This window comes from Ovis canadensis, chromosome 6 (genome assembly GCF_042477335.2).
Source record: "Ovis canadensis isolate MfBH-ARS-UI-01 breed Bighorn chromosome 6, ARS-UI_OviCan_v2, whole genome shotgun sequence".
Classification (NCBI taxonomy): Eukaryota; Metazoa; Chordata; class Mammalia; order Artiodactyla; family Bovidae; genus Ovis; species Ovis canadensis.
This window is the reverse complement of record NC_091250.1, coordinates 21,267,277-21,293,714: the sequence shown is the minus strand read 5'-3', so window position 1 is coordinate 21,293,714 and position 26,438 is coordinate 21,267,277. Positions and strand designations below refer to the sequence as shown.

Genomic DNA, 26,438 nt, shown 5'->3' with positions numbered 1-26,438 from the left:
TTTTGGAACCTCAGAGGGCAACATAACGGGGAGGAATGCTAAATAAATAAATAAAACCCACCAATTACCTGCCTAACAGCAACTTCCAGCAGAGAAGTAGTCCAGACACTCACATTTGCCACCAGCAATCAGGGGGCTGGATAGGGAGGTGCAGGCTGCATTGTAGGCACCTGGCCTGAATGCCCTGAGGGCAATCTGACCCAAACTGTGGGATAGCCAGACAGAAAGTAAAAAGAGAGAGAACTATCCTGGGAAAAGCCCTAACCTAAGGCACTTCCTGGCCCACTCACAGAACAAAGGACTGAGCACAGGAGAGCTAGCTGGCTGTGCACTGGCTGGAGACAGGGAGGCAGGCAGGGGCAGCCAGAGCCAGAAAGGGGCAATCTCAGCCCCAGAGGGGCATCCTGTACAAAACCGCAAGCAGGCTCCCATTTGCCTACCAAGGCTTCTTGGGATTCTGGGTGGTTGATATTCTCAGGGAGGGTCGCAGCCAGGGATCAGCTCCCCAGAAGAGACACAAGGCATACCTGAGACGGGCACACCTGCTGCCACCCAGGAAACCGAGTGGCTGGGATGGAGGAGGTGATAAGACGCACCACACCTGGGGGTGACTGTGCTCGCCAAGCACCTGGTTGCCTGAGCTGCTTGGACCGGGGAAGTGCACAAGAGGCAGGTCCAACTGAGTCAGAGCCTTTGTGGACTACCTGAGAAGCAACCTGAACCTGAGTGGCTTAGACCTGGGAAGTGCTTGCAACCCAGGGCCCACCTCAGACAGTTCCAGGCAGAGCAACCTGGAGCCTGAGCAGTGTAGACTGGGAAAGCACACACACCGTGAGCAGGGGCAAACCCAGTGCGGCCGGGACCTGGTGAGCATACGCCAGTGATATTGGTTTGCAGTGTTCCAACCTGCCCACAGCACGACTGAATCAGTTAGCCTAAATGAGTGACCACCTTCGATCCCCTATGTCAGGGCAGAAATTAGACACTGAAGAGACCAACAAACAGAAGAAGCTAAAATAAACAGAGGGAACCGCTCTGGAAATGACAGGTGCAAAAGTTTAAAACCTTGTAGTTAGCACTGACTACATTGGAAGGGGCCTATAGATCTTGAGAAGTATAAGCTGGATCAAGGAACTATCTGAAACTGAACTAACCCCACACTGCCCACAACAGCTCCAGAAAAATTCCGAGATATATTTTTAATATTATCATTTAAAAATTTTCTTTAAATTTTTTAGTCCTCTATTACTCCTTTAATTTTCATTTTTATAACCTACTATTACCTTGCAAAAAAAAAAAAACCCTATTTGTAAAGCAAAGTTCATACATATATTTTAACATTTATTTTGACTTTTTTTTAAAGATTGTAGTTTGGGGAGTATCACCTTTACTCTAGACTTTTAATCTGTGCTTTTTGGTATTTGTTATCAATTTTGTACCTTTAAGGAACCCAATCTTCTCTACCCATTTTTAGTTGGGAGTGTGATTACTGGCTTGATGGCTCTCTCCCCCTTTTCACTCTCCTTTTTCTCCACCAGGTCACCACCTCACCCTTCTCTTCCCTACCCAACTCTGTGAATCTCTATGTGTGTTCCGGGCTGTGGAGAACACTTAGGGAACTGATTACTGGCTGGATCTGGTCTCTCTCCTTTTGAATCCCTCTTTTCTCCTCCTGGTCACCTCTGTCTCCTTCCTCCTTCTTCTCTTCTCTGTTTAACTACTGCATGAACCTCTCTGAGGGGTCCACACTGTGGAGAGCACACAGGGAATTGACTACTGGCTAGCTTGCTCTCTCCCCGTTTGAGTCCGCCTCTTCTTCTCCTGGTCAACTCTATATCCCTCCTCCCTCTTCCCTTCTCTGTCTCACTCTGTGAACCTCTCTGGGTGTCCCTCACTGTGGAGAAGCTTTTCATCATTAACCTAGATGTTTTATCATCGGTGCTGTATAGATAGAGAAGTCTCGAGGCTACTGTAAGAATAAGACTGAAAACCAGAGGCAGAAGGCTTAAGTCCAAATCCTGAGAACACCAGAGAACTCCTGACTCCAGGGAACATTAATGGATAAGAGCTCATCCAAAGCCTCCGTACCTACACTGAAACCAAGCACCACCCAAGAGCCAACAAGTTCCAGAGCAAGGCATACCACACAAATTCTCTAGCAATGCAGGAACATAGGCCCGAGCATCAATATACAGGCTGCCCTAAGTCACACCAAACCCACAGTCATCTCAAAACTCACTACTGGACACTTCATTCCACTCCAGAGAGAAATCCAGCCCCACCCACCAGAACATGGACGCAAGCCTCCCTAACCAGGAAACCTTGAGAAGCCACCTGCAAAACCCCAGCCACAGTGAGGAACCTCCACAATAAAGAGGAACCACAAGCTGCCAGAATACAGAAAGGCCACCCCAAACACAACAATCTCACTGTAGCTGAAGCTGAAACTCCACTGTTTTGGCCACCTGATGTGAAGAACTGACTCTATGGAAAAGACTCTGATGCTGGGAAAGATTGAAGGCAGGAGGAGAAGGGGACGAGAGAGGATGAGATGGTTGGATGGCATCACCGATTCGATGGACATGAGTTTGAGTAAGCTCCGGGAGTTGGTGATGCACAGGGGAGGCCTGGCACGCTGCAGTCCTCGACCCCAAGGACTCGGGGTCACTGTAGTCCTTGGGGTCACAAAGAGTCGGACACGACTGAGCAACTGAACTCAACTGAACCGTGATGTCTCCTAAAGCTGTACTAGTTGCTTCTCGAAATCAGTAGAGTGTTATCCTTTCTTTGATCTCACAAGTGGGAAACTTCCCATGTCTTGGAGCAGATGGAAATGACTGCCCTTACAATGTGATTTGGGCTCTAGGATCTCCCATGGAGCCCTGGCAGCCTTGCTGTCTTTTGCATGAAAACCAGTTACATTATTCACCTACCTGAAATCTCACTGTTATCAGTGATATCACTGTTATCACAACTCACTGAGTTCTCTCCAAAGAGAGAAGTGATATCTTCTCCAAATATCTTGAGACAGTTTTCAATGAGGAATTGTATCAAAGAAACCTGTAACACAATGGGGCAAAAAAAAAATGGCATATTACTGTACATATGGCGTAATAGTAAATCAGGTTTCATACGTGAACCTGGGCTCTTACACAAAATGCAAAAGAGGTCTGAGAAACATTCAGACTTGATAAAATATATGTATATATGGATGTATATATATATAATATATATGTATCAGTTTTTTCTAAGAAATAACTGATACATTCAAGAGTACTTTGGGCACACATTTTAAAATTCTTTAGTCATTCGGCTAAAGTTATAATATGTGGGCTGGTTTAATAGCTAAAAATTTGTAATGATGGTTACATGCTTAAAACTAGGATGATTTGTAAGTAGCCCACATAGGATGTTTGCGACAAAAATGTATATTATTAAGTTTTATTTAGTTTTATTAAAATTTTTCTTGTTTTACTGATAATTTATACATAACATCTTATTAAAACTTATAAAGTATCAGATACAACACAAATTGTGAAATTACTTCAGTGAAGAAATATCTGAAACTTGGGTAGCACAGGTTTCTGTCTGGGTTTGGGGGCTGGATGGGGGTTGTGAAGGAAGAAAGCATCTGGAGAGAAAACATGTCTGTCTGTCTGTCTACATTGCCTTGCCTCACACTTGCTGTCTGGGGGAGCTTTGAGAAGAGCTTGATATATTAGGTATGCTATGGCTCTGTTAGGATATTCTGAAATATTTACCTAGCTTCCTCATCCTCTGGCGGAGACACAATGCTGCTGCTGCTGCTGCTGCTGAGTCGCTTCAGTCGTGTCCGACTCTGTGCGACCCCACAGACGGCAGCCGCCCCGTATCTGGGATCCTCCAGGCAAGAACACTGGAGTGGGTTGCCATTACCTTCTCCAATGCATGAAAGTGAAAAGCAAAAGTGAAATCGCTCAGTCATGCCTGACTCTTAGCGACCCCATGTACTGCAGCCTACCTGGCTCCTCCATCCATGGGATTTTGCAGGCAAGAATACTGGAGTGGGGTGCCATTGCCTTCTCCGGGAGACACAATAGAAGCCAAATATTTTCATGAATGAGCCACAACTGGCAGAGTGAGCCCAGCGTGTGTGGGGCCTCGGGTGGTCGTATGGCCCAGGCTGCCTAAGATGTGCCGACAGGGACCAGATGTATTGGGTCTGTCATGGTTGTGTAATGATGAACTCACAGTTTGGAGGCTCTTACACCCTCAGTGATGAGGCTGAGAGTTGAACCTTGGCTCTCCGGTTCCAAAGCCAGGTTCTTTTCTATCATATCGTCCTACTCTTACCTCTCTGTTGTTTAATCCCTTGGATGGCAAAGGAGAAGTGACTCAACTGTTCTCAGTTAAAATACACCTTCCCATGCCCAACCAGAGTAGGACTCTGCCACTCCGAGGCGGTGTAATTAAAATGTGCACTTTAAAACACAGGTTCACCAGCATTAATACCATAGACTTCAGGTTCAAAATGGGGACTCTGCCCCACAAGGCATAAAATGAGAGATCTTGTTACCTTTTTGGTGAAGTTTTCAAATGCTGAGCTGCCAGAATTAAGCAGACAAAGGATGCTTGGGGCGAGACATACGGATAAATTATAAGGTGTCATCTGATTGGATGAGGAATGTTGCTCAATGTTGTGTAACACTCCAAAAAGGTATCGCAACAACACTACATTGGCTCTTGGTAGCTGGTCTACAAGCCTAATGACAGAAAAAGCACTTATGAATAAAGCGAGTCATTTTGCTTAGTAAGTGGAAATACAGAGAACACAGTACTTCTTTTCCTACCATGTACACGGTCCATTCTCACAGTGCCAGGCATGAATGCATACAAGAATGTTTCACTGATTTTAATTCCTGAACCAGATAAGCCCTACTCTGGTTAGTTATGTGTTTGTATTTAAGATCATACCCCTGGCGGATTGGTTCTTTATAATCTCTTTTTAGGCCAGTGAATTTCATCTCCAACAGTTTCATGTATTCAGAAGGTGTAAAATGGTCAAGCATTCCATGTTAATAAGATTAGGAGAAAAACACAGTGTCGCCAATAAGGCATGCATCTCTCTTCAAACTGGCTTCCAGGGGTATCCTCAAGTGAAAGCACTTGATACTGCTCATTATTTCAGAGGACACAGCTGTAAACTATAAGCTGATATTTTCCTAAGAGTATGTTGGTTGCATTTTCTCAGAGTTGAGTAATTATTGCATCATTACCTCTGGGTCGCAGTTATTTTCTCCTCCTCATTCCCTTGATCAATAACATCAAGCCATTTATCGTAGAGACGGGCTGAAAAGATGCTTCCTTGGATATTTCGAAGAAAATCCTTATGTAGATCAAAAAAATGTTTATTATTCTTATGATAAGTTCAATGGAGAAATTGCAAAGAAAATATTTAGTTGAAAAATTCAGTTCAGTCCGCAACTCCTTCACAGCCACGCAGACTGATTCACACAGAGCTTGGCTGTGATTCTCCACAGCCTTGCACACTCAGAAGTACTGGTTGGATTTTCCCCAGCTAAAATTGGAAGCCTAAAAGTAGAGTCTAGGCTGTGGTGAGAATGAGGCTAAAGCTCCTTCTACCACCTGGAGCTTACTCTTTGTGTACATGTTAACACATTAGTACAAACTGGCAAGGTCTGGTGATAACTCACCCGAATCCTATTCGTTTCCTGAAAAGAAATGCACATACCCATTTTGTTTGTTTGCTTCAGACACAGTGCTTGCTCTGAATTCAAGAAAGAGAAGTTCTGAAATAAAACAAAACTACACCCCTACATGCTCTTATACACATATTAAGAGAAAACCGGAGGTATGTGTGCTCTTTGGGAAAAAGCTAGTATCGAAATCGCTTCGATCATTTTCTTTAAAAAAAAAAAAATATAAAAGTTCAGTTGTACAGAGTTTTAAGCAGCAGGTGTTAGAAATAAACCAAAAGCCCCAATGGGTAAACTACACGTTACCCTTGCAACTCTTTGAATGGAATATATCCTCCCCAAAGAGGAAGCTGAAAATTTACATACATGGCAACTTCACACCTTTGGGATAGAATCTGCAAATGTAAGCTTCCTAAGTGGAGGCCTGGAAAGTTTATCCTGGTGACCAAGTCTTAATATGATAGAATGGGGCCTATGAAAATGGATGAAGTTGTAAACTGTTGTGCAAGCCTGAGGGGAAATGATTGCATTGCCTTGCCAGTTTCAAAGGCACAACTTGCTTCCACTGGTCTTAATATACAGCCTGACTTCTCTGAAGAGTATCTGCTTCAGGCAGTGTTTCTGCGGCAACTGTCATGATTATAATCCTGTCAGCGTTCACTTGTTTCAGTACTTATTGAGCTGCTGTTTGTGTCTGGCACTCTTTTGAGTACTGAGGATAGAGTATGAAGATAATGTACAGAGTCTCAGTCCTCTCATACTTTTTCTAGTGATTGGTATTCAGTACCCAATCATGGTCATTAGGTTTCCTCTATGCTTCTTATGGAGTGTCCACAGTGTATTGGGAGGGAGGAAGCACTCCATTTCAGTTCAGCCATTCAGTCCTGTCCTACTCTTTGCGACCCCATGCACTGCACACCAGGCTTTCCTGTCCATCACCAACACCTGGGTCTTGTTCAGATTCATGTCCATCGAGTTGGTGATGCCATTCAACCATCTCATCTGGCTTTGGCTTCTGGGAGTCTGGGGGTGTGCAGCAGGCCCTTTGTGGTTAAGCCAGGACATGACTCATACGGAATATGCCATGGCTATTTGCTATTGGCCCTCTGTTTATAGACAGTTTAATGGAAAACTCAATGTGGTTCTGACGATGTATTCACTTCTGATTTAGACCACCTCTGTGGTTGCTTGGACATATGGTATTCTCAAGGCCAAAGGTGCGAAGTTTGATTCCCCACCAAGATCAATCAACGTTAGGAAGAGAAAACTCTGGGATTGTCTAAGACCTGTATGCTTATAGCATGGAAACAGGCAAGAGCCTAGTAACACCTGCTCACAAATCAAATCAGTTCCAAGTGTGCACCTTATAGAGGGTAGCACTCTACTTGCTATTTGCATCCCTAGTGTGTATTATGATGGTGCAAGTGTTCTAGGGCTCACCTCTAAGTCATATCTGCACTGTTGCTATTATCATACAATCGAACATTAACAGGGGACAAGGAAATACCACATGTTATTTAGTTTCTAAGATAATTTTAATAACCTGTCTATAGTTATTATGACATCTATATATATATATTTTTTTTTGCCCAGCTTTTCCTTCTTTTATTTAATTACCATATAAGAATAATATTTTCCAGTTTAGATACATAGCATTTTTAATGAAATGATTTTAATTTTTTTTTTAGTTTTCTTTTTTTTCTTAATTTTTTTTTTCTTTATTTTAGTTTACAGTACTGTATTGGTTTTGCCATACATTGACATTAATCCACCACGGGTCAATATATTTTTCTTCATAGCTGCTAACAAGTTCTAAGATGGATTGATTAATTTTTTTTCTTTTCTTTTATACTGGTAGAAATTTAACTACACGCCTGTCACTTAGCTGTATCATTTCAAACTCAGTCTATCTGTTGGATAAATCTATCGAGTTTTTCCAAATTCCAAACTGATTTTGACTGTTGGACTCACTCTAAAAAATAAGCTTTTAAGATGAGGCATGTAGTAAGACTGGTTACCATGTAACTGTAACTTTGGGTGATGGGTTAAACATACAGATGTTAACAAAGGTTGTTAAAGATGGGAAGGGAGAAAAAGGAGGAAAAAGGACGAACAAATGGTGGAGTCATCCCTACACTAATTTTAAAGTAAAAGGTATTGAGAGCCTGGGGAAGGAAGGATGATGAAGTGATCAGAGATTTTGGGGGCCTCACTAAGCATTTTTTGATTCATTGTAAGACAAATGGACTTCCCAGGTGGGGCTAGTGGTAAAGAACCTGCCTGCCAATGCAGGAGATGCAAGAGAGGCAGGTTCGATCCCTGGCAGGAAGATCCCCTGGAGTCGAGCATGGCAACCCACTCTAGGATTCTTGCCTGGAGGGTTGCATGGACAGAGGAGTCTGCTGGGCAACAGTTAAAGGGATTACAGAGAATCGGATGCGACTAGGCGACTCACACACACACACTCACGAGTTTACCATAGTGAGTAAACATCTGTCATGCATCCATGCTAAGTTGCCACAGCCGTGTCCAGTTCTGGGCACCCTCATAAACTATAACCTGCCAGACTCCTCCGTCCATACGACTGGAGTCGTATGCCACTCCCTGTTCCAGGGGATCCTTCCAACCCAGGGATCGAACCCAGGTTTCTTGCATTGCAGGCAGATTCTTTACTGTCTGAGCCACCTGGGAAGCTACTTCTGTTAACTGTTTCCAAAAGCTTAATATGAATTTTATTTTGGAAATGTTGCCTTCATTAGGAAGGTGATGAGGAAGTCATCCAAAGCAGGAAGCTTGTTTAGGTAAACCCTCAACGTGGTAAGAAGTTATTTTGAAATTTATTCTTCTTCTTCATGGAGTGTTCAGGAGGCAAGATGTGCAATGAAAAAGGAAAATATCTAATGTTTGGGGCTCATAACATTTGAGGTACCTTCCTTCACTTTTGACTTTGTGAAGTGTTTTCCACGTTTCAGATCCTTCCTCTCTTATGCCTATTATGCTTCTTGGGCATTCATAGTGAAGGTCCAGTCATACAGCTTTAGACTGACTCTGTGTGTGGACGATGCTCAAGCTTTCCTTACCTTTAAGACCGAGGATACTACGAGAATGGATTCATCATCAAAGTTAACTTTGTGTCCAGCGTTTAGTTTCTTCTTTAGGGCTCTGCATGATTTTATGCTGGCTGGTTTTCTGAAGATGCCTTCTGTGAACGGCCCTTTTTGATTGATAAAGGAAAGCATCTCCTATAGGGAAGGAAAGAGAAGAAAACTGTGGGACATTTCCTATCTAGAAACCCAGAGCACAAGCTTGCTCCTGTTTTGACAGAGGTGCGTTTATGAGGATACAGTTCTAGAACAGCACCCAAGTCAATTTGAAACTTTTTCTTCAGTGTCTGTAAATATATTTCCTACCCAACAATCGATTTGAGTCATACACTGAAACATTTTAAACACTTGTGTAGTCAGATTTTCTGTTTCAGTGAATTTACTGTATTAACTGTCTCTGCTTTGAGGCCTTTGAGGAGTCACCCTCTCCTCCTTCACCGCTGCTTTCTCATTATTCCCTATCATAGATGCTCTTCCCTGAGTGTGGAAATCTTTTTGCCATATTCATGCTCCATTTGTTTATTCCCCTTCCAGGGACTGTCCACCCCATTCATTCCTGTTTCCTGTATTCCCTCCCCTCAACCTCAGGCTTAATCAGGCTCCTCCTCCTCTGATCTCATTCCTTTCTCATCAGCCTTTCTAGTTCCTTTTCCTGTATTTTCATGTCCTCTGCTGTCTGCAAAGTTAGAGAGATAACAGATATTGGAACCAGGTGTTTCAAGGATTGTGGAATCTGTTATGCTCCTCATCCACTGTGTGACTTCGGGCATAGCACATTCTTGGGTGAGGCTCTTTTGTTTTTCATTTATGAAGTGAGGGTGGTGATAGTCATGGCTACTGCCTAAATTTTCTGTGAAAGCCCAAGGTCTGGGGTAGTAGCTAGCACATAACTGGTATGATAAATTTCTCCATATATAGCATACAATTCCCTGCATCTAGTGTAGTGCTTGGAGAGAGAGTGGACAGTGAACAAGAGTTAATGCTTACACTTCAATACACTAGCTGGATATAGCACAGTCCAAACTCTGTGACTCTCTTTTGACACATTCTGGCAGGATCAAAGGATTCATCTTTGCCAGAGGATGCCTACTGTATGCTTAAACACTTGAGTTACATATCAAATCCGTGTGAGACATTTTGAGTCATAGGGCGAGCAGACTCAGCTGAAGGAGACTTGAGACTAGTGTGGACTTCAAGGGAGGAGACCAGGAGACAGTGTGAGGATGAGGTGGACTCTCAGAGCTTCTTACACACAGAGTCTGAGGAAAGTTACAGGGCTCAACATAGCCTGGAGTTAAATTCCCCTCCAGGTCCTCCCCACCATTCTATGCAAAACCAAGAGCTCTCTCACCCAAAGAAAAAAATGCACATAGGGTTGATTACGCCCGGCTCCCACCCGGTCCCAGTCTCTGGCCGATCTCCAAAATTCCTTGCCCCAGCTGTTTAAGAGATAACTACTCTGAATAACCTTGCAGAAGAATGGGCGCCCTTAAGACAGTAGCTTTCCACATCCGTGCCTATATAGACTTCCTCTTCTTGGGTAAGGGCAGCAGCTCCCTAATCTGACTGCTGCCCCATCTCGCCTCATTAAAGCTGATCTGTAAAGTGCCAGGTCTCATTCTTTTTCTCAACCTCGCCTTCTCTGATTGCCTTTCTTCAGAGTCCATGTTAACTGGTCTGAGCTGGTATAGATAGGTCTTTGTTGAAATCTGTGGAATGGATGAGAGTAACTTTTCATCTTGTATTTGCCTTCTGACTCTGCAGTACCTAAATCAGATCTTTTTCTTTCAAATAACATTGTGAAATTTATCGGACAAAGCCAGACTTCTTCATGTGGAGTAGATTGGGAAGAGAACACTTGATCTCTGCGAACTCCCCTCCTCAGGAAGGTTACCGAAACCAAAAGAAGACCTACCAGAATTGGGGTCGGCAGGGTGTCATTATCACATACATCACCAAGAGGAGCTCCGAAAAGCTGTTTTTGCTTTCTGGGTGGTAGAGGTGGGTGTTGGTTGTCCTCGCGAGTCCTGGAGCTACACCAGAAGGCCCAGTTTTTGACAGAATTCTTATTAACTGTCTTCTTGTCTGAATCAAATGTAGAAGAGAGATTTTCAGTAGTAGTAGTTTAGCTTATTTAGCCTATTTCCACCAGTTACATTCAGCAGCATGTTCATGGCAGAGGCTGAAAGAGAGAAACTGAACCATTTGTTATATCGAATTCCCCACACTCAGAAACAGGCTAATTGCATCCTTGTGGTGTTAACATGTTCTTCTTCCCCATATTCTGCAAACCTAGAGGCGTGATCAGACTCAGGGGTGATTCTCCCTGTGACAGTACTCCCCAGACAGTGCTATCTATTCCCTTTGCCCTGTGTCATGAGGCACTTAAGCTGTAGTTATACAGGTTTCCTAATGGTAAGTATTATCAGAGGATTCCGGTATCAGATCTCCTTTTAAAACCCAAAATATTTAATATTCAAATCAAGCAGCATTTGGTTATCATTTACTTTTGTAGTAAGTTTCCTTCCTCGGTTCAATTACCTGTTTGGCTTTCTGAACACGAGTCATGCCCAATTTTCTCCCATCAAAAGAATCGCCTTTCCTGAGACATCCTGCCTGATTCTGCTTTTCAGTCAGCCTCTGGACCTCAGTCAGCCACACACCTCAGTCAGCTCCAAGGATGACTTCCTGCCCTCAGGGTCTTGGGAAGTAGTCATTAAATGCAGACTACTTGGTAGGATTACAGTTGGCCATTTTTGTGTAACACCTTACTCAGCTAACCCAAAGATGAATGTTAACTACCAACAGCCCCTGTCAAAGGAATGCAGATGAAGGGCTTTTCAAAGAAAGAGTGATCAGCAATGAGAAATGGAGTTCAGAGTTTCTCATGCCCGCTGAGAATGTTTCCCTGGTATTTGCTCAATAAACCTGCTTAATATTTCCTTAAATAACCTGCTTAAATAACCAGCTAAAGAAGTCAACAGAGGAGCCAAGTTGTAGAAAAATCAACAGGAGAATGTAACCAAATATTTTAAAATGCCCATCCTCTTGTCTGTTCTGAGACATAGTGAGTATATCACCATGTGCTTTCAAGGGACTGAAGCACTGTGGGGCTGGGTGAGAGAACTAGAAGGCTCCTATTCTGCCTCTTAATTGGATAAGTTGCCTAAAAGTCTTTGAGCTTCACTTTGCTCAGACTTAACAGAAATGATGCTACTTACACCTCACTGGACTACATAACATCAGGTACTACTCATCACAAGACATGGCACATAGCAGCCTTAATAAAGGTAATTTCCCTCCTTGAAAGGGCCTAAGGCAGCCTAGACATCAGTCACCTCCCCCCAAGCAGACTCCACCCCCATTCTCCATTTGCTTTTGCAGTGTCCAGAAGGTGTACATTCCTAGAGGAATGCCATCATTTTGCCTTAGGCTCCTCCTGCCCTGCGATTCATACTGCCATCATTTTAAAAGGAGATAATGAAGAAAGCAAATGCATTCTTAAATTCAGCAAGAGATTCTCCTAATTAATATGTACAAATGTTAAGAAAAAATACATGTTTATATGGGGTGAGTTGCTTTACGCACTCTGGTTTCCCTACTCTTAACCTGATTTTTTTATTTCTAACCTTCCAGAGGTATTCATATATTCCAAATGTATTCATGCATTGTTCAGCTTTAATAAGCATACTCTTAGGAAGAAAGCTCTATCAGTAGCTACAAAGCTATACATCCAGCTCCTCTGTAAGCATAGATGGAAAGCAAAATAGACATTAAGCCCTGTACTTCAATTTTCAGGTCTAGATGGACCTTTCGTTATGTACATTGGTTGGTGTTAGAGTTCTTGTTGGCTCTGTGACCAATAAAAATATACAGTACAGCCATGAAAAGTATGGTGCTCAGTTGTTCAGTCATGTCCAACTCCTGCAACCCCATGGAGTATAGCCTGTCAGGCTCCTGTCCGTGGATGTCCTGGATAATAATACTGGAATGGGTTGCCAGGGACTGTTAAAAAGGTTAACTTTATAACCTCATCTTTCTTAAACAGTCCTGGCAAGATTTAGGTTAGTGTTTCCTCATGCTCAAATTAGGGTTTAAACATCAAGAAGTGAAATTTTGAAATGTTGTGGGTGTAGAATAACAACTATAAAAGACAAATACTTTCAGTAGAAGTTATATTATGGCTCAAATACTTCCTAAATTAGTAGGATATTTTATTCAGATAAAGAAATGTCCATGGGACAATATTGGAGTGGTAGCAGGTATCATTGCGAGAGGAAAGATTTTAAAACAAACAAACAGACATATAAATATTCAGTCCCATTCCATTAGCAACCTGGGTCTGAAGCAGAATGGAAAGTGAGCTTGCTGTGGAGGTAGAATGGAGAGTTCACGTCTCAGGGGTGGTCCTAAGACGGAGGAGGGAATAGCAAGGAAAGATCTCTTTCTCCCCACAGCTTCATGGTAAGAACATTTGAGCCGGAGCAAATTCCACAAAACAACTTCTGAATGCTGGCAGAGGACATCGGGCACCCAGAAAGGCAGCCCATTGTCTTCGAAAGGCGGTAAGAAAAAATATAAAAGATAAAAAGAGAGACAAAAGACGTAGGGAAGGAGATCTGTCCCAGGAAGGGAATCTGAAAAGAGGAGAAGTTTCCAAACACCAGGAAACAGTCTCACTGGCAGGTCAGTGGGGAGTTTTGGAACCTCAGAGGGCAACATAACCTGGAGGAACACTAAATAAATAAATAAAACCCACCAATTAGGTGCCTAACAGCAACTTCCAGCAGAGAAGTAGTCCAGACACTCACATTTGCCACCAGCAAGCAGGGGGCTGAACAGGGAGGTGTGGGCTGCATTGTAAGCTCCTGGCCTGAATGCCCTGAGGGCAATCTGACCCAAACTGTGGGATAGCCAGACAGAAAGTAAAAAGAGAGAGACAGAAGTATCCTGGGAAAAGCCCTAACCTAAGGCACTTCCTGGCCCACTCACAGAACAAAGGACTGAGCACAGGAGAGCTAGCTGGCTGTGCACTGGCTGGAGACAGGGAGGCAGGCGGGGGCAGCCAGAGCCAGAAAGGGGCAATCTCAGCCCCAGAGGAGCATCCTCTACAAAACCTCAAGCAGGCTCCCATTTGCCTACCAAGACTTCTTGGGATTCTGAGTGGTTGACATTCTCAGGGAGGGTTGCAGCCAGGGATCAGCTCCCCAGAAGAGACACAAGGCATACCTGAGACGGGCACACCTGCTGCCACCCAGGAAACCGAGCGGCTGGGATGGAGGAGGTGAAAAGACGCACCACACCTGGGGGTGACTGTGCTCGCCAAGCACCTGGTTGCCTGAGCTGCTTGGACCGGGGAAGGGCACAAGAGGCAGGTCCAACCGAGTCTGAGCCTTTGTGGACTACCTGAGAACCAACCTGAACCAGAGTGGCTTAGACCTGGGAAGTGCACGCAATCCAGGGCCCACCTCAGACAGTTCCAGGCAGAGCAACCTGGAGCCTGAGCAGTGTAGACTGGGAAAGCACACAAACCGTGAGCGGGGGCAAACCCAGTGCGGCCGGGACCTGGTGAGCATACGCCAGTGATATTTGTTTGCAGTGTTCCAACCTGCCCACAGCACGACTGAATCAGTTAGCCTAAATGAGTGACCACCTTCGATCCCCTATGTCAGGGCGGAAATTAGACACTGAAGAGACCAGCAAACAGAAGAAGCTAAATAAACAGGGGGAACCGCTCTGGAAATGACAGGTGCAACAGATTCAAACCTTGTAGTTAGCACTGACTACATTGGAAGGGGCCTATAGATCTTGAGAAGTATAAGCTGGATCAAGGAGCTATCTGAAACTGAACTAACCCCACACTGCCCACAACAGCTCCAGAAAAATTCCTAGATATATTTTTACTATTACCATTTAAAAATTTTCTTTAAATTTTTAAGTCCTCTATTACTCCTTTAATTTTCATTTTTATGCCCTACTATTACCTTGCAAAAAAAAAAAAAGACCGTATTTGTAAAGCAAAATTCATATATATAATTTAACATTTATTGTGACTTTTTTGTTTCTTTTTTGGACACATTTTATTTAACTTACATACATTAACACTTCTCAAACTTCTGTACCTAAGAACCCCTAAACAACAGAAGAGAATCAGTTTATTAGTATTGAGGGTATAGTCCTTATTGGTTTACTGGCTTACATCTTTCTCTGAGGGCTGATATTTTGCTTTAAAAACACATAACAATTGTGTTATTTTTCATAAAAGGGTCTTTTAAATTTCAACATAGACATAGTTTTATTTTTCGCATAGGAGTTGACCAGTTTAATTATTTCATTCTACTCCTGGAATTAGAAGTCCCCCAGACTTCTAAAGAAAACAGACATCCCAAAAGATGTGTCATGCTTATTCTGTGCCTTGGTGTGACTCTGGTATTAATCATATCCTAATTTGAGAAATACAGGTTTGTTTGAGTTCTCCACCTGAACCATAAGATCATTAAAGATAGGGATCTTACTTTCTTTGTATTTTAGGCCCTGTCTTGGAAAAGTGAAAGTGAAAGTGAAGTCGCTCAGTTGTGTCGACTCTTTGCGACCCCATGGACTGAAGGCTACCAGGCTCCTCCCTCCATGGGATTCTCCAGGCAAGAGTACTGGAGTGGGTTGCCATTTCCTTCTCCATTTTTTAAAGATTGTATTTTGGGGAGTGTCACCTTTACTCTAGACTTTTAATCTGTGCTTTTTGGTATTTGGGATCAATTTGTACCTTTAGGAACCCAATCTTCTCTACCTATTTTTATTTGGGAGAGTGATTACTGGCTTGATGTCTCTCTCCCCCTTTTGACTCTCCTTTTTCTCCACCAGGTGACCACTATCTCCACCTCAGCCTTCTCTTCCCTACCCAACTCTGTGAATCTCTTTGTGTGTTCTGGGCTGTGGAGAACACTTAGGGAACTGATTACTGGCTGGATCTGTCTCTCTCCTTTTGAATCCCTCTTTTCTCCTCCCGGTCACCTCTGTCTCCTTCCTCCTTCTTCTCTTCTCTGTGTAACTCCATGAACCTCTCTGAGGGGTCCAGACTGTGGAGAGCACACAGGGAATTGACTACTGGCTAGCTTGCTCTCTCCCCTTTTGATTCCCCCTCTTCTTCTCCTGGTCAACTCTATCTCCCTCCTCCCTCTTCTCTTCTCCGTCTCACTCTGTGAACCTCTCCGGGTGTCCCTCACTGTGGAGAAGCTTTTCGTCATTAACCTAGATGTTTTATCATCGGTGCTGTACAGATAGAGAAGTCTCGAGGCTACTGTAAGAATAAGACAAAACCAGAGGCAGGAGGCTTAAGTCCAAACCCTGAGAACACCAGAGAACTCCTAACTCCAGGGAACATTAATGGATAAGAGCTCATCCAAAAGCCTCCGTACCTACACTGAAAATAAGCACCACTCACAAGCCAACAAGTTCCAGAGCAAGACATACCACACAAATTCTCTAGCAATGCAGGCACATAGCCCCGAGCATCAACATACAGGCTGCCCTAAGTCACACCAAACCCACAGTCATCTCAAAACTCACTACCGGACACTTCATTCCACTCCAGAGAGAAATCCAGCCCCACCCACCAGAACATGGATGCAAGCTTCCCTAACCAGGAAACCTTGAGAAGCCGCCTGCAAAACCCCAGCCACAGTGAGGAACCTCCACAATAAAGAGGAACCACAAGCTGCCAGAATACAGAAAGGCCACCCCAAACACAACAATCTCACTGTAGCTGAAGCTGAAACTCCACTGTTTTGGCCACCTGATGTGAAGAACTGACTCTATGGAAAAGACTCTGATGCTGGGAAAGATTGAAGGCAGGAGGAGAAGGCGACGAGAGAGGATGAGATGGTTGGATGGCATCACCGATTCGATGGACATGAGTTTGAGTAAGCTCCGGGAGTTGGTGATGCACAGGGAGGCCTGGCACGCTGCAGTCCTCGACCCCAAGGACTCGGGGTCACTGTAGTCCTTGGGGTCACAAAGAGTCAGACACGACTGAGCAACTGAACTCAACTGAACCATGATGTCTCCTAAAGCTGTACTAGTTGCTTCTTGAAATCAGAAGAGTGTTATCCTTTCTTTGAGCTCACAAGTGGGAAACTTCCCATGTCTTGGAGCAGATGGAAATGACTGCCCTTACAATGTGATTTGGGCTCTAGGATCTCCCATGGAGCCCTGGCAGCCTTGCTGTCTTTTGCATGAAAGCCAGTTACATTATTCACCTACCTGAAATCTCACTGTTATCAGTGATATCACTGTTATCACAACTCACTGAGTTCTCTCCAAAGAGAGAAGTGATATCTTCTCCAAATATCTTGAGACAGTTTTCAATGAGGAATTGTATCAAAGAAACCTGTAACACAGTTTGGGGGAAAAATAGCGTATTACTGTACATATGGCGTAATAGTAAATCACGTTTCATATGTGAATCTGGGCTCTAACACAAAATGCAAAAGAGGTCTGAGAAAAATTAAGACTTGATTAAATATATATATATGTATGTGTGTATATATATATATATTATATATATATATCAGTTTTTTCTAAGAAATAAGTGATACTTTCAAGAGTACTTTTGGCACAAATTTTAAAATTCTTTTAGTCAGTGGGCTAAAGTTATAATATGTGGGCTGGTTTAATAGCAAAAATTTTGTAATGATGCTTACATGCTTAAAACTAGGATGGTATGTAAGTAGCCCACATAGGATGTTTGGGACAAAAATGTATATTCTCTTATTGCGTTTTATTTAGTTCTATTAAAATATTTCTAGTTTCAATGATATAGAATTTATGTATAGCATCTTATTAAAACTTATAAAGTATCAAATACAACACAAATTGTGAAATTCACTTCAGTGAAGAAATATCTGAAAGTTAGGTAGCAGAGGTTTCTGTGTGGGGTGGGGGGTGGGAGGAGGGTTGTGAAGGAAGAAAGCATCTGGAGAGAAAACATGTCTGTCTGTCTGGCTACATTTCCTTGCCTCACACTTGCTGTCTAGGGGAGCTTGGAGAAGAGCTGTGATCTTATTAGGCATGGTATGGCTCTGTTAGGATGTTCTGAAATATTTTACTAGCTTCCTCATCCTCTAGCGGAGACACAATAGAAGCCAAGTATTTTCCTGAATGAGCCCCAAATGGCAGAGTGCGGCCAGCGTGTGTGGAGCCTCGGGTGGTTGTATGGCCCAGGCCGCCTAAGATGTGCCGACAGGGACCAGATGTATTGGGTCTGTCATCGTTGTGTAATGATGAACTCACAGTTTGGAGGCTCTTACACCCTCAGTGATGAGGCTGAGAGTTGAACCTTGGCTCTCCGGTTCCAAAGCCAGGTTCTTTTCTATCATATCGTCCTACTCTTACCTCTCTGTTGTTTAATCCCTTGGATGGCAAGGGAGAAGTGACTCAACTGTTCTCAGTTAAAAGACACCTTCCCATGCCCAACCAGAGTAGGACTCTGCCACTCCAAGGCGGTGTAATTAAAATGTGCACTTTAAAACACGGGTTCACCAGTGTTAATACCACAGATATCAGGTTCAAAATGGGGACTCTGCCCCACAAGGCATAAAATGAGAGATCTTGTTACCTTTTTGGTGACTTTTTCAAATGCTGAGCTTCCAGAATTAAGCAGAGAAAGGATGCTTGGGGCAAGACACACGGATAAATTATAAGATGTCATCTGATTGGATGAGGAATGTTGCTCAATGTTGTGTAACACTCCAAAAAGGTATCGCAACAGCACTACATTGGCTCTTGGTAGCTGGTCTACAAGCCTAATGACAGAAAAAGCACTTATGAATAAAGCGAGTCATTTTGCTTAGTAAGTGGAAATACAGAGAACACAGTACTCCTTTTTCTACCAGGTACACAGTCCATTCTCACAGTGCCAGGCATGGATGCACACAAAAATGTTTCACTGATTTTAATTCCTGAACCAGATAAGCCCTACTCTGGTTAGTTATGTGTTTGTATTTAAGATCATACCCCTGGCGGATTGGTTCTTTATCATCTCTTTCTACGCCAGTGGATTTCATCTCCAACAGTTTCATGTATTCAGAAGGTGTAAAATGGCCAAGCATTCCATGTTAATAAGATTAGGAGAAAAATACAGTGTCGCCAATAAGGCATGCATCTCTTTTCAAACTGGCTTCCAGGGGTATCCTCAAGTGAAAGCACTTGATACTGCTCATTATTTCAGAGGACACAGCTGTAAACTATAAGCTGATATTTTCCTAAGAGTATGTTGGTTGCATTTTCTCAGAGTTGAGTAATTATAGCATCATTACCTCTGGGTCGCAGTTATTTTCTCCTCCTCATTCCCTTGATCAATAACATCAAGCCATTTATCGTAGAGACGGGCTGAAAAGATGCTTCCTTGGATATTTTGAAGAAAATCCTTATGTAGATCAAAAAATATATATTATTCTTATGATAAGTTCAATGGAGAAATTGCAAAGAAAATATTTAGTTGAAAAATTCAATTCAGTCCACAATTCCTTCACAGCCACGCAGACTGATTCACACAGAGCTTGGCTGTGATTCTCCACAGCCTTGCACACTCAGAAGTACTGGTTGGATTTTCCCCAGCTAAAATTGGAAGCCTAAAAGTAGAGTCTAGGCTGTGGTGAGAATGAGGCTAAAGCTCCTTCTACCACCTGGAGCTTACTCTTTGTGTACATGTTAACACATTAGTACAAACTGGCAAGGTCTGGTGATAACTCACCCGAAATCCTATTCGTTTCCTGAAAAGAAATGCACATACCCATTTTGTTTGTTTACTTCAGACACAGTGCTTGCTCTGAATTCAAGCAAGAGAAGTTCTGAAATAAAACAAGACTACACCCCTACATGCTCTTATACACATATTAAGAGAAACCGGAGGTATGTGTGCTCTTTGGGAAAAAGCTAGTATCGAAATCGCTTCGATCATTTTCTTTAAAAAAAAAAAAACATATAAAAGTTCAGTTGTACAGAGTTTTAAGCAGCAGGTGTTAGAAATAAACCAAAAGCCCCAATGGGTAAACTACACGTTACCCTTGCAACTCTTTGAATGGAATATATCCTCCCCAAAGAGGAAGCTGAAAATTTACATACATGGCAACTTCACACCTGTGGGATAGAATCTGCAAATGTAAGCTTCCTAAGTGGAGGCCTGGAAAGTTTATCCTGGTGACCAAGTCTTAATATGATAGAATGGGGCCTATGAAAATGGATGAAGTTGTAAACTGTTGTGCAAGCCTGAGGGGAAATGATTGCATTGCCTTGCCAGTTTCAAAGGCACAACTTGCTTCCACTGGTCTTAATATACAGCCTGACTTCTCTGAAGAGTATCTGCTTCAGGCAGTGTTTCTGCGGCAACTGTCATGATTATAATCCTGTCAGCGTTCACTTGTTTCAGTACTTATTGAGCCGCTGTTTGTGTCTGGCACTCTTTTGAGTACTGAGGATAGAGTATGAAGATAACGTACAGAGTCTCAGTCCTCTCATACTTTTTCTAGTGATTGGTATTCAGTACCCAATCATGGTCATTAGGTTTTCTCTATGCTTCTTATGGAGTGTCCACAGTGTATTGGGAGGGAGGAAGCACTCCATTTCAGTTCAGCCGTTCAGTCCTGTCCTACTCTTTGCGACCCCATGCACTGCACACCAGGCTTTCCTGTCCATCACCAACACCTGGGTCTTGTTCAGATTCATGTCCATCGAGTTGGTGATGCCATTCAACCATCTCATCTGGCTTTGGCTTCTGGGAGCCTGGGGGTGTGCAGCACGCCCTTTGTGGTTAAGCCAGGACATGACTCATACAGAATATGCCATGGCTATTTGCTATTGGCCCTCTGTTTATAGACAGTTTAATGGAAAACTCAATGTGGTTCTGACGATGTATTCACTTATGATTTAGACCACCTCTGTGGTTGCTTGGACATATGGTATTCTCAAGGCCGAAGGTGCAAAGTTTGATTCCCCACCAAGATCAATCAACTTTAGGAAGAGAACACTCTGGGATTGTCTAAGACCTGTATGCTTATAGCATGGAAACAGGCAAGAGCCTAGTAACACCTGCTCACAAATCAAGTCAGTTCCAAGTGTGCACCTTATAGAGGGTAGCACTCTACTTGCTATTTGCATCCCTAGTGTGTATTATGATGGTGCAAGCGTTCTAGGGCTCACCTCTAAGTCATATCTGCACTGTTGCTATTATCATACAATCGAACATTAACAGGGGACAAGGAAATACCACGTTATTTAGTTTCTAAGATAATTTTAATAACCTGTCTATAGTTATTACTACATCAATATATTTTTGTTCATAGCTGCTAAAGTTCCAAGAGGTATTTTTTTTTCTGTTCTATTATTGCCCTGGTAGAAATTTAACTACACGCTTGTAATTTAGGTGTATCATTTCAAACTCAGTCTATTTTTGTATAAATCTATCGAATTTTTCCAAATTCCCAACTGATTTTGACTGTTGGGCTCACTTTGAAAATAAGCTTTTAAGATGAGGCATGTAGTAAACTGGTTACCGTGTAACTGTAACCTTGGGTGATGGGTTAAACGTACAGATATTAACAAAGGTTGTTAAAGATGGGAAGGGAGAAAAAAGGAGGAAAAAGGACGAACAAATGGTGGAGTCATCCCTACACTAATTTTAAAGTAAAAGGCATTGAGAGACAGGGGAAGGAAGGATGATGAAGTGATCAGAGATGTTGGGGGCCTCACTAAGCATTTTTTGATTCATTGTAAGACAAATGGACTTCCCAGGTGGGGCTAGTGGTAAAGAACCTGCCTGCCAATGCAGGAGATGCAAGAGAGGCAGGTTCGATCCCTGGCAGGAAGATCGCCTGGAGTCGAGCATGGCAACCCACTCTAGGATTCTTGCCTGGAGGGTTGCATGGACAGAGGAGTCTGCTGGGCTACAGTCAATGGGATCACAGAGAGTCGGATGCAACTAGGTGAATAACACGCACGCACACGCACAAAGACACACACGAGTTTACCATAGTGAGTAAACATCTGTCTTGCATCCATGCACACTTGCCATAGCCGAGTCCAGTTCTGGGCCCCCTCATAAACTATAACCTGCCAGACTCCTCCGTCCATACGACTGGAGTCGTATGTCAGTCCCTGTTCCAGGGGATCCTTCCAACCCAGGGATCGAACCCAGGTTTCTTGCATTGCAGGCAGATTCTTTACTGTCTGAGCCACCTGGGAAGCTACTTCTGTTAACTGTTTCCAAAAGCTTAATATGAATTTTATTTTGGAAATGTTGCCTTCATTAGGAAGGTGATGAGGCAGTCATCCAAAGCAAGAAGCTTGTTTTGGTAAACGCTCAATGTGTAAGTGGGTATTTTGAAATTTATTATTCTTCTTCATGGAGTGTTCAGGAGGCAAGATGTGCAATGAAAAAGGAAAATATCTAATGTATGGGGCTCATAACATTTGAGGTACCTTCCTTCACTTTTGACTTTGTGAAGTGTTTTCCACGTTTCAGATCCTTCCTCTCTTATGCCTATTATGCTTCTTGGGCATTCATAGTGAAGGTCCAGTCATACAGCTTTACACTGACTCTGTGTGTGGACGATGCTCAAACTTTCCTTACCTTTAAGACAGACGATACTACGAGAACGGATTCATCATCAAAGTTAACTTTGTGTCCAGCGTTTAGTTTCTTCTTTAGGGCTCTGCATGATTTTATGCTGGCTGATTTTCGGAAGATGCCTTCTGTGAACGGCCCTTTTTGATTGATAAAGGAAAGCATCTCCTATAGGGAAGGAAAGAGAAGAAAACTGTGGGACATTTCCTATCTAGAAGCCCAGAGCACAAGCTTGCTCCTGTTTTGACAGAGCTGTGGTAAATGAGGGTACAGTTCTAGAACAGCACCCAAGTCAATTTGAAATTTTTACTTCAGTGTCTGTAAATATATTTCCTACCCAACAATCGATTTGAGTCATACACTGAAACATTTTAAACACTTGTGTAGTCAGATTTTCTGTTTCAGTGAATTTACTGTATTAACTGTCTCTGCTTTGAGGCCTTTGAGGAGTCACCCTCTCCTCCTTCACCGCTGCTTTCTCATTATTCCCTATTATAGATGCTCTTCCCTGAGTGTGGAAATCTTTTTGCCATATTCATGCGCCATTTGTTTATTCGCCTTCCAGGGACTGTCCACCCCATTCATTCCTGTTTCCTGTATTCCCTCCCCTCAAACTCAGGCTTAACCAGGCTTCTCCTCCTCTGATCTCATTCCTTTCTCATCAGCCTTTCTAGTTCCTTTTCCTGTATTTTCATGTCCTCTGCTCTCTGCAAAATTAGAGAGATAACAGATATTGGAACCAGGTGTTTCAAGGATTGTGGAATCTGTTATGCTCCTCATCCACTGTGTGACTTTGGGCATAGCACATTCTTGGGTGAGGCTCTTTTGTTTTTCTTTTATGAAGTGAGGGTGGTGATAGTCACGGCTACCGCCTAAATTTTCTGTGAAAGCCCAAGGTCTGGGGTAGTAGCTAGCACATAACTGGTATGATAAATTTCTCCATATATAGCATACAGTTCCCTGCATCTAGTGTAGTGCTTGGAGAGAGTGGACAGTGAACAAGAGTTAATGCTTACACTTCAATACACTAGCTGGATATAGCACAGTCCAAACTCTGTGACTCTCTTTTGACACATTCTGGCAGGATCAAAGGATTCATCTTTGCCAGAGGATGCCTACTGTATGCTTAAACACTTGAGTTACATATCGAATCCGTGTGAGACATTTTGAGTCATAGGGCGAGCAGACTCAGCTGAAGGAGACTTGAGACTAGTGTGGACTTCAAGGGAGGAGACCGGGAGACAATGTGAGGATGAGGTGGACTCTCAGAGCTTCTTACACACAGAGTCTGAGGAAAGTTACAGGGCTCAACATAGCCTGGAGTTAAACTCCCCTCCAGGTCCTCCCCACCATTCTATGCAAAACCAAGAGCTCTCTCACCCAAAGAAAAAAATGGACATTGGGTTGATTACGCCCGGCTCCCACCCGGTCCCAGCCTCTGGCCGATCTCCAAAATTCCTTGCCCCAGCTGCTTAAGAGATAGCTACTCTGAACAACCTTGCAGAAGAATCCGCGCCCTTAAGACAGTAGCTTTCCACATCCATGCCTATATAGACTTCCTCTTCTTGGGTAAGGGCAGCAGCTCCCTAATCTGACTGCTGCCCCTTCTCACCTCATTAAAGGTGATCTGTAAAGTGCCAGGTCTCATTCTTTTTCTCAACCTCGCCTTCTCTAACTGCCTTACTTCAAAGATCCACGTTAACTGGTCTGAGCTGGTATAGATGGGTCTTTGTTGAAATCAGTGGAATGGATGAGAGTAACTTTTCATCTTGTATTTGCCTTCTGACTCTGCAGTACCTAAATCAGATCTTTTTCTTTGAAATAACATTGTGAAACTTATCGGACAAAGCCAGACTTCTTCATGTGGAGTAGATCACTTGATCTCTGCGAACTCCCCTCCTCAGGAAGGTTACCGAAACCAAAAGAAGACCTACCAGAATTGGGGTGGGCAGGGTGTCATTATCACATACTTCCTCAAGAGCAACTCCAAAGAGCTGTTTTTGCTTTCTGGGTGGTAGAGGTGGGTGTTGGTTGTCCTCGCGAGTCCTGGAGCGACACCAGAAGGCCCAGTTTTTGACAGAACTCTTACTAACTGTCTTCTTGTCTGAATCAAATGTAGAAGAGAGATTTTCAGTAGTAGTAGTTTAGCTTACTTAGCCTATTTCCACCAGTTACATTCAGCAGCATGTTCATGGCAGAGGCTGAAAGAGAGAAACTGAACCATTTGTTATATAGAATTCCCCACACTCTGAAACAGGCTAATTGCATCCTTGTGGTGTTAACATGTTCTTCTTCCCCATATTCTGCAAACCTACAGGCGTGATCAGACTCAGGGGTGATTCTCCCTGTGACAGTACTCCCCAGACAGTGCTATCTATTCCCTTTGCCCTGTGTCATGAGGCACTTAAGCTGTAGTTATACAGGTTTCCTAATGGTAAGTATTATCAGTGGATTCGGGTATCAGATCTCATTTTAAAAGCAAAATATTTAATATTCATATCAAGCAGCATTTGGTTATCATTTACTTTTGTAGTAAGTTTCCTTCCTCGGTTCAATGACCTGTTTGGCTTTCTGAACACCAGTCATGCCCAAATTTCTCCCATCAAAAGAATCGCCTTTCATGAGACATCCTGCCTGATTTTGCTTTTCAGTCAGCCTCTGGACCTCTCTTCTGGGAGGCCACACACCTCAGTCAGCTCCAAGGATGACTTCCTGCCCTCAGGGTCTTGGGAAGTAGTCATTAAATGCAGACTACTTGGTAGGATTACAGCTGGCCCTTTGTCTGTAACACCTTACTCAGCTAACCCAAAGACCAATGTTAACTACCAACAGCCCCTGTCAAAGGAATGCAGATGAAGGGCTTTTCAAAGAAAGAGTGATCAGCAATGAAAAATGAAGTTCAGAGTTTCTCATGCCCGCTGAGAATGTTTCCCTGGTATTTGCTCAATAAACCTGCTTAATATTTCCTTAAATAACCTGCTTAAATAACCAGCTAAAGAAGTCAACAGAGGAGCCAAGTTGTAGAAAAATCAACAGGAGAATGTAACCAAATATTTTAAAATGCCCATCCTCTTGTCTGTTCTGAGACATAGTGAGTACATCACCATGTCCTTTCAAGGGACTGAAGCACTGTGGTGCTGGGTGAGAGAACTAGAAGGCTCCTATTCTGCCTCTTAATTGGATAAGTTGCCTAAAAGTCTTTGAGCTTCACTTTGCTCAGACTTAACAGAAATGATGCTACTTACACCTCACTGGACTACATAACATCAGGTACTACTCATCACAAGACATGGCACATAGCAGCCTTAATAAAGGTAATTTCGCTCCTTGAAAGGGCCTAAGGCAGCCTAGACATCAGTCACCTCCCCCCAAGCAGACTCCACCCCCATTCTCCATTTGATTTTGCAGCCTCCAGAAGGTGCACATTCCTAGAGGAATGCCATCATTTTGCCTTAGGCTCCTCCTGCCCTGAGATTCCACTGCCATCATTTTAAAAGGAGATAATGAAGAAAGCAAATGCATTCTTAAATTCAGGAAGAGATTCTCCCAATTAACATGTACAAATGTTAAACAAAAATACATGTTTATATTGGGGGAGTTGCTTTATGCACCCTGGTTTCCCTACTCTTAACCTGATTCTTTTATTTCTAAGCTACCCACAGGTATTCATATATTCCAAATGTATTCATGCATTGTTCAGCTTTAATAAGAATACTCTTAGGAAGAAAGCTCTATCAGTTGCTACAAAGCTATACGTCCAGCTCATTTAGAAGCAGAGACGGAAAGCAAAATAGACATTAAGCCTTATACTTTTATTTTCTGGTCTAGATGGACCATTCGTCATGCACATTGGTTGGTGTTAGAGTTCTTGTTGGCTCTGTGACCAATAAAAATATATAGTATAGCCATGAAAAGTATGGTGCTCAGTTTTTCAGTCGTGTCCAACTCTTGCGACCCCATGGACTATAGCCTGTCAGGCTCCTGTCCGTGGATGTCCCAGATAATAATACTGGAGTGGGT

General features: G+C 43.1%; 3 protein-coding genes across 3 annotated transcripts in view; 1 reads left to right on the top strand and 2 right to left on the bottom strand.

Annotated features, from left to right (window-relative positions):
* LOC138442266 (uncharacterized) overlaps positions 1 to 24,516 on the bottom strand; it is a 62,452-nt gene extending 37,936 nt beyond the window's left edge. The window contains exons 1-10 of the mRNA XM_069593375.1: positions 24,353 to 24,516; positions 22,425 to 22,586; positions 19,114 to 19,223; positions 18,414 to 18,600; positions 17,060 to 17,186; positions 10,716 to 10,885; positions 8,777 to 8,938; positions 5,256 to 5,365; positions 4,556 to 4,742; positions 2,934 to 3,060 (exon numbers count right to left, since the gene is read on the bottom strand). Coding sequence (XP_069449476.1) covers positions 2,934 to 3,060; positions 4,556 to 4,742; positions 5,256 to 5,365; positions 8,777 to 8,938; positions 10,716 to 10,885; positions 17,060 to 17,186; positions 18,414 to 18,600; positions 19,114 to 19,223; positions 22,425 to 22,583 — 1,339 coding nt within the window. The 5' untranslated portion in view covers positions 22,584 to 22,586; positions 24,353 to 24,516. The remainder of the gene's footprint in view (positions 1 to 2,933; positions 3,061 to 4,555; positions 4,743 to 5,255; positions 5,366 to 8,776; positions 8,939 to 10,715; positions 10,886 to 17,059; positions 17,187 to 18,413; positions 18,601 to 19,113; positions 19,224 to 22,424; positions 22,587 to 24,352) is intronic.
* Positions 1 to 26,438, top strand: part of LOC138442267 (endogenous retrovirus group K member 9 Env polyprotein-like) — a 125,121-nt gene that overhangs the window by 40,161 nt on the left and 58,522 nt on the right. The gene's annotated exons all lie outside the window — the stretch shown is intronic.
* Positions 23,066 to 26,438, bottom strand: part of LOC138442815 (rho GTPase-activating protein 20-like) — a 15,399-nt gene continuing 12,026 nt past the window's right edge. Inside the window, exons 5-6 of the mRNA XM_069594989.1 lie at positions 24,353 to 24,522; positions 23,066 to 23,125 (exon numbers count right to left, since the gene is read on the bottom strand). Of these exons, the coding sequence (XP_069451090.1) occupies positions 23,066 to 23,125; positions 24,353 to 24,522 (230 nt within the window). The remainder of the gene's footprint in view (positions 23,126 to 24,352; positions 24,523 to 26,438) is intronic.